Below are 8,510 nucleotides of genomic sequence, written 5' to 3' on the forward strand. Positions count from 1 at the left end.
CTTCCATGTCCCAGGAATAATCACCACACATGGTCCCCCATTGGCCCTGGTGTTTCACCTCCATTCTCCCAGCATAGTGGCTGTCTCCATCCTCCAGCCTCACCTTCGCAGCACCTTCAAACACAGACATGGGGCCAGTTAGAAGGGCACTGAGCCCAAGCAGAGTGACTCTGTAGGGTCCTAGGGCTGAGTCCCAGCACCTGGGTTGCGAGACATCTCCTCTCTGCAGTCTTGGGATGCCCAGGGACCCGTTTCCTTTACTCTGATCCACCATGGGTGCCACTCAAATGCACTCACGACCTGCACGGCTCTATGGATCCCCAGGGAGCACTGAGATGATCCCCATCTTCCGTCCCAACCCTCATTCCCTCCTCAGTGCCTGCCCTTGGACCTTGGCCCTTAGCAAGATCACTGAGTGCTGCAGTCACCAGCTGACCCACCACCAGCTCCAGGGCCACAGAGATGGGGGAACAGGATGTCCCCAAAGGGTGGCAAGGACAAGGTGCCTATAACACCCAGGCAGAGGAGCCCTGAAAGCACCAATACCCTTCTCCCACCCAGAGGTCAACAGGGTCTTGACTTGAGCATTTCTGACCCTTATCTCACTGCTCTGTGGGAAGATCCAACATTTCCAGAGGGATCCCAATGACCTCACCACTGCCTATTGGCCCCACGTCCAGGGAACAGGCACTTACCCCAGCACAGCTGCACCCAGACGAGAAGCCACAGCACCCAAGAGATGCAGAGTCCCTCTGTCTACATCCCCAGCCTCCTGTCCTGACAGCACCGCCCTGCTGTACCCTGTCCCTACCACAAATCCTGATGACTTGTGCAGGATAACGAACATGGGAGGCCAATATATATCTGCAGGTGCTGGCCCAGCTCCTGGAAGAGCCAATCAAAGCAGCAGGCACCTTTTTAGATGTTATCGGGGGTTATCTCCCTTCTGTCATAGCCTAGCCATCCAATGAACTTCTTGATCGCCGTTCATGACCATATATGTGGCATGGTTCCACTGCAGATGTTATGGTCACTGGTCTGGGGCATCATCATGGGGCCCATCCCAGTGGAACAGGGCAGATCATGGAGGAAAGTGGGTCTGTTGCAATTTGTATTTCACTTGGGTGACTGGGAATTTTGGGGATCTCACATACTGTGTTTGCCCGAGTGCTCAAGGTGCAGGTGTCCAATGAGAACAATGAGTGCAGCTGGGATTGTCCCTGGGATGGGCTGTGTCAGGAAGGGAAGGAAAGAGGAACAGCCCCTGATCCTTCTACGGCCCCACTGTGCTGGGAGCAGCAGCAGTGAAAGGTCTTTTTGCTATGGCCAGAGACACATCCCGTGAGTGCAGTCTCGTCCATCCCTTCTCAGACAGCCCAGCGCTGGTGCCTTGGTCAGGAGAAGGGAGCTGGGACATTTCACTCCTCTGACAGCAGACAGGGCAGCCCAGGTGTTCAGAGCCCCCCAGCTCTCAGAGTGTTCACCCAAGAGCCCGTTATTCCCTTGCCAAGGCTGATGGGCAGATCAAAGCCTCACCTGCAGGTGCACAAACCACAGCCCACGTGACCTCGGCACCTGCGCCGCGCTCTCCCTTCAGCAGTGACTGAACCAGGAAGACGGTGGTTTCTCTCTGGCCTTGGTTCCCCAAGCAGTGTCACTGCATGCAGCCACTGTGGCAGCTCCAGGACCTGCCCCCAGGAATGGGGCTGCAGGGGTTGCTCCTGTTGCCTTTGGACTCATGGGTACCGGGTGCAGGTCCTAGGAGTGCAGTGCAGTTTCTCATCAGCAATGCTGCATCTCGCCCCAACTGCTGCTGTTGAAATTCTTCATGCATTTCCATGCCATTAGGCTTTCATGTATGGTTATATATTTTACTTTTTTAACTGTTTTTTTTTTATTTTATTTTATCAGATGCTTCAAATATTATTGAGGCTTTTTTTTCCACTTTTTTTAAGCTCCCCTTCCGTGGGATGCTATCATTATCTTCTCCGATGCACTCTGCATTTACCTCTTTCATTTTCCCTTCCCAGCAGGCTTATGGCTTAGAAACTGATTGTGAGGTCACTGCTGCCTGAGTGCCTGATAGGCCAACTGTAGGTTATGGGGGGACGTCCTTTTGAAGTCATTCCTGACAGAGTAAGTGACAGGCCTGCAGCAGGCACATGGGTGAGACAAGCGCCTTTGAGGTCATTCCTGCTGCAGTAGCTAGTAGGCCAGAAGCAGTTATATGGGTAGTGTGTTCAGTTTGGGGCCCCTCATTACAAGAAAGACATGGAGGCACTGGAGCATGTCCAAAGAAGGACAAGGAAGCTGTTGAAGGTGTTGGAGCAAAAACCCTAAGAGGAGCAGCTGAGGGAGCTGGGGTTATTTAGTCTGGAGGAGGCACAGGGGAGACCTTACGACTCTCTACAACTAGGTGTGGCTTGATCTCTTCTCCAGAATAACTACCAAAAACAGGACAAGAGTAAATGGCCTCAAATTGCACCACAGGAAGTTCAGATTAGATATTAGGAAAAATCTCTACATGGAAAGAGTAGTCAAGCATTGGAACAGGCAGCACAAGGAAGTAGTAGAGTCACCATCCATGGCAATGTTCAAGAAACACGTAGATGAGGCCCTTAGGGACATGGTTTAATAGGCATTGTTAAACAGGTGTTTAACAGGTTTAGCAGGGATTGAATGGCTTATGGCTGGACTCGATGATTGAAGGGTTTTTCCAACCATGATTTTATGCTTCTATAGGTGGGACATGTGGTTTTGAGGTCATTCCTGATGGAGTAGCTGATAGGTCAGCAGCAGGCACATGGCCTGAATGCTGACTTTTAGGTCACTGCTCCCTCAGTACCTCACAGGGCAGCAGCAGGCACAGCACTTGCATGTTGCTTGTGAGGTCACTTCCCCCACAGCCCCTGATAGGCCAGAAGGAGACACGTGCATGGCTGTTGATTGTGAGGTCACTACTGGGTCAGCTTTGCAGTGGCCAAGAGGGCTGTAAGGAGCCCTGGACTCTGCCCATGGACTGCAGAGCGATCGGTCCTGCTGTACAGTGGAGAGAAGGAGGGGGTGGCCTGGACTAGCTCTGACATATAACATTTCTGTCAGGTGAAATCCACTGCTCATGCAGAAGATCTTTTCAGCATCTTATCCCCCATTTCAAAAGCATGAGGTTTTGAGGAATAGCGTTTTAGGTTTTAGGGATTTTTAAATATATACATATTTATGTACATATTTATATACACATATATATGTCAAATTTCCTTAAGATGGTGTCTCCTTGATGGACAGCCAGATCAATCTCTACCCCATGGATCCTGGAGTCCCATAAGATAGAAGGGGGCTGGGGCAACCTCACTCCCACACAGACCCCTCTGGTTTGCAACTTGCAGTGTCAGTATTTCAGCTGTAGCTGAAACCACCCCAATCCCAAAGAGCACAAGAGCAGAACAGGATCAACCTGGAGAGGAAGAGAAACAAGGAGCAGTACCACGATTTTACTGCCAAGGGTCATAAGCAAAGAAAAAGAGAGCTACTAAGGACAGGTGGCAATATGCCAAGGCATTCACTTCAAACCCTTTTATTGGGCATCATGAAATGAACCTGTGGCAGGAGAGACATTGCTGTCCTCTGCTCGGGGTATGACTGCAGAGAAGGTGGTTCATGCCCTGAGCTCCATGGCTTGCAGGGAGAGGAGACACTCGGGGTTGATCACAGGAAAGTGTCTGCACAAGCAGAACTGGCCATGATTTGCCCAAATCCATCCTCCCATGATGTTTCTGTTAGTTCCTCTCATTCCCTGCATTTCTCTGCTATCTGGAGCTGTCCCTGCCAGTGTCTTTTCCCTGCCAGCACCCACAGAGATGCTATGATCCCCTTCCATCCTCTCTGTGCTCAGTTCTGTGTGGAGGCCTGCTTCAGGGACAGTAGTATGGGATGCCTTGTTAGTAGATAAACAACCTCAAGCATGGCAGTGCAGGTGTTCTATCAGCAAACAAGGAGCAAAAGCAACTGTACTCCTGCTGCGTGACCAAGAGACTGATTGGATAGTCTTAGCATAAGCCTGTAGATTATTGGTTTATTTAGTATCTGTGCTTCGCATGCTTGTAGGCAAATATGATATTGTATCTGGGACAGTACAGTATATAAGTTTTATCCGATGCTTAATAAAGTGTCTTTGGTTCATTATACTGGAGGCCCTGCTCTCAATACGCCACAGTTCTGGAAACACTGGGCAGGGGCATCTCTGTGCAGGCAAGTCCTAAGGAGCTGATCAAATGAAAACTGATCCTCTCTCCCAGAGCTTCTCCCTGCTGCACCATCATAAATTCCCCAGGCACACTGAGTGCTCACCGTTGAAAGTGGCAGAGTCACTGCCCTGGGCACATAACATTGTCCTGGTCACAGAACATTGCCCTAAATTGCAACCTTGGGAAGACCTGGGTGTACACCAGCTTCACACCTGCAGCACCCCTGGGAGAAGATAGCAGCATGCCCTGTCCTTCAGACAGCGTGCCTGGGAATCCCTTCTCTGAAGCACCTTCTCCTTCTCTGCACTCAAGAACCTGGGTGAAATAGCCTGAAAAAAGTCGTGAGATGGGTGTAGAAGTCCGCTCCAGACACCCCAGTAGCATTGCTTCACAGCCAGAGACTTACTGTGTCAAGAGTTGTGCAGATTTCTCCCAAAGCCAGCTCTCCCCTATCCTCCCACTCCATACTTCCTTTCACTTATCTCTTCTCCCATGTCATGTCACCAACAGCAGGCAGTGCCTGAAGCTCTGCTGCTTTTCACAGAGTCGCTGCTTCTGGACACCGTTGATTCTTGGCCGGCCTGCCATGTTGCTGTGAGTTCCCTCTGGCCCAGGAGCCTGGCTCCCCTTGGGAACAGTGGCCCAGCTCAATGGATGACTTGATTTCTCCTTTGTACTCTCTCCTCCTAGGCAATAATGAGGCAAACTAAAATAATGCTGCAGATCTGCACTACAAACAGCTACTACAATTCCATGCAGACAGTTGATTCAGTGACAGAAAAATAGCCCAGCAGCATCATGTCACTTGCTAGCCATTCCAGCACAACCACATATCTTAACAGATGGAACATGAGACCCATAGGAGAACTATGCCCTTTTGGAGTGGTTGCTGGGCCAGTATTCTCTGAGCAGGTTCTTCCTGGTATTCCGTACAGACAGAGAGTGAAAGATTTAATAGAACAAGTTTATTTTGAAAATAGTTGATGTTACAAGGGATTTTGATTTGGCAGCATGATTCCACAACGTACTGAAATCACAAATGCACTAACACAGTTCAATCACAATACCAGTGTGATTGCTGTTGTCAGTGTCTATAATATTCATCCCTAGTCACAAAAAATGAATACATGGGATGAAGCCGTCACAAGTCCATTTCTTTCATCAAAAATCCTTTGTTAGTTGTTCAGGTTTTATACCCTGTGCTGGGTTGAGTTGCGAATACAATTCCTTCATGCTGGTCTGGCTAATCTCAGGGAGATTTTCGCCTTCATTTCATCAACTAAGGAAGAAACATTTACACCTGTTAATCCACTCAACAGTTACAGCTGCTTCTCTAACACTAAGGTCATCCTTTGGCAACTTGTGTGTTGGGATGAAGACAGTTCTCAGTGGAACAACTGTGATTAGTGAGATACACGCAACATGATTCCTGGATGCTTCACCCTTTGCCCATATTCTTTGAGACTTCTTCCATGGTAGAGTTTATTGGTCACTCACAGTAGCAAGAACCAAAATTTCTCCTTTTCACAAGAATGCACCAAAGAGAAGTAAGAATGAAATGAACAACAGATAGATTAGATAACAAATACCTTGGGAATGGGCAGTAAAGGGACATGATACAGTTATTGATACTAACAATATACCCATTGGAACAGTCTCCCTCCGGCATCTTTGAGCTCCTTGTTCCTCAAGCTATAGATGAGGGGGTTCACTGTTGGAGGCACCACTGAGTACATAACAGCCAGCACCAGATCCAGATCTGGCTGAGAAATGGATGGGGGCTTCAGGTGGGCAAACATGACAGTGCTGAGAAACAAGGAGACCACGGCCAGGTGAGGGAGGCACGTGGAAAAGGCTTTGTGCCGTCCCTGCTCTGAGGGGATCCTCAGCACAGCTCTGAAGATCTGCACATAGGACACCACAATGAAAATGAAGCACCCAAACCCTAAACAGACAGTAAACAAAACAGCTCCGGATTTCCTGAGGTAGGAGTCTGTGCAGGAGAGCTTGAGTAGCTGGGCAATTTCACAGAAAAATTGCCCTACTACATTGCTTTGGCAGAGTGGTATTGAAAATGTATTAGCAGTGTGCAGGACAGCACAGAGAAAACCACTGCCCCAGGCAGCAGCTCCCATTTTGATACAAGCTCTGCTGCCCAGGAGGGTGCCATAGTGCAGCGGTCTGCAGATGGCGACAAAGCGGTCATAAGCCATGACAGTGAGAAGAAAGTACTCAGCCAAAGAGAAAAAAACAATGAAAAACATCTGGGCAGCACATCCTGAGTAGGAAATGGACATTGTGTCCCACAAGGAATTGGAAATTGTTTTGGGGATAGTGGTGGAGATGGTGCCGAGATCGAGGAGGGAGAGGTTGAGAAGGAAGAAGTACATGGGGGTGTGCAGGCGGTGGTCATAGGCTACTGCTGTGATGATGAGGCCATTCCCTAGGAGGGCAGCCACATAGATGCCTAGAAACAGGGAGAAGTGCAAGAGCTGCAGTTCCCGCGTTTCTGAGAATGCCAGGAGGAGGAACTCATTGAAGGAGCTTCTGTTGGACATTTGCTTCCTTTGGGCATGGGGACTGTCCAAGGAGAGAAAGACATTGACAAGTTAGGGGAGACTTCTCTGATCAGTGCTTTCTAATTCTTACAACTCTGTTTTCTCTACAAAAGTACCACTCCCCATCTCCACTTGCAGCCCAGATGATCACACGTCCTGTGGATGGAGTGTCCTAAAGAGAGAGGTAGCTCATTCCCAGACAGTCCCTCTCACCCCACAGTTCATTGCCCAGGACCCCACAGATCAGAGGAGGACTTGGGAACCTCACTGTCAAGGACAGGTCTGTATGACAGGTGCCACAAGTGTCTTGTCTGAACTGCATGTGAATCCCCCTCATGAGCGAGTCCAAGGGAAAGGCAAGAGCAGCACAGACAGGTGGAGAGACATGGAGCAATGGCATGATATTACTGCTAAGGGAGGCAGGGACACAGGGAGACATGAAGGCACTCTGGTGTTTCTCCTCCTCTGCATATGCAGTCACCAAAGAAATAACTCATGACCTGGAAATTTGTAATTTCCACCCACACTTGGACTCTGCTGCCTGGAGCTGTCCCTGCAGGAACCATTGTCTCTGTTTCCACATCTCTCCCTTCTCAGTGTTCACAGATCACATCCCACCCACTGGGCCCTCAGAACTGCTCTGAATCACAACTCTAGACAGACCTGTGTGAATCCACTAGATTCATGCCCCTGCAGTGTCCCTGGCAGAAGGACACCCTGCCTTTCTGAGCATGTGGCAGTGAATTCCAAATGGAAACATATCCTCCTCCTGCATACTGCAGAAGTTGGGAGAGTGATCCTAGTCACAGTCATGGAATGAGTATAGAAGATTCCGCCACTGTCCTCTGTTACATTAATCCATAAGCAGATATTTCCCATGCAAAAGGCTGTAAAGATTGCTCCCACAAGGAGCTCTCCTCTGTTCTCCTGCTCCACAGTGCCTTTCACATCTCTCTGCCTTCTCTCACCTTACGGCAGCAAGAGGAGGCAGTGGCTGGAGTCCTGTTACCATGAACTGGTCCTGGGCAGAGTGTTGAGGATAGTGAGGAATGATGCAGTCCTCCCATAAGAGAGAAGCAGTAATATGTTTTACTGAGGTTAGATATAGTAGTTTAACATATTTCCATGATAAATAACACAATAATTAAAAATGAACAATGGCAAGGTTTACTCACTTGTGCACTGCTTGAAGAACAGGGTCAGATGAAAGTGTCAAGGAGACCCTCCTGTTGAATCATGAGTTTCAGAATGGATCACCTTGCTTTCCAAACTCCTTGTCAGAGGAGACTGGGGGTGGCTGAATCCAATCCTAGTCTCAGATGCAGTCAGCAGTTTACATCTAAAGGATTATGTGCACAGTCAATCAGAGATACAACTAAGGAACGTTTCAAAGGCTTGGAGAGCTTCAACATGCTATTAGTCACTTACTGAGGATCTGTTGTGGGTGAGGAATCTTTCAACTTCAAGGACTATCCTTGAGAAGTGTCTCTGCTCCAGAGGAGGTTCTGCAGTACAGCCTGCTGCTGTGCAGGAGAGCTCAATTTGCTCTGGGCTGCCCATGCTATTAATGGAGGGGGAGGGGAGAAGATGATTGACTCATAGTCATATTTGCATACTAGATGGATTTTAGTTGGTACATGATCAATAAGCCTCTGCCCATGTGCTGTTTATGGAGTGGTCAGGTTGAGGGCTGGGTGGAAAAAAAAGC

The 8,510-nt window shown here is 48.9% G+C and overlaps 1 protein-coding gene across 1 annotated transcript; it reads right to left on the minus strand.

The window, feature by feature from the left end:
- Positions 1–5,875: 5,875 nt before the first annotated feature.
- On the minus strand, positions 5,876–6,802 carry LOC104576770 (olfactory receptor 14A16). The gene has a single exon (XM_088529878.1). The coding sequence runs from the start codon at positions 6,800–6,802 to the stop codon at positions 5,876–5,878; it is 927 nt and encodes a 308-aa protein (XP_088386004.1).
- Between the last annotated feature and the right edge of the window lie 1,708 nt (positions 6,803–8,510).

Source organism: Tinamus guttatus, unplaced genomic scaffold, assembly GCF_059628265.1.
Source record: "Tinamus guttatus ecotype Peru unplaced genomic scaffold, ASM5962826v1 Tinamus_guttatus_pri_ptg000029l, whole genome shotgun sequence".
Classification (NCBI taxonomy): Eukaryota; Metazoa; Chordata; class Aves; order Tinamiformes; family Tinamidae; genus Tinamus; species Tinamus guttatus.

Coding starts and splice junctions, on each gene's coding strand:
- LOC104576770 (XM_088529878.1), bottom strand. CDS start 6,802: ATGTCCAACAGAAGCTCCTTCAATGAGTTCCTCCTCCTGGCATTCTCA.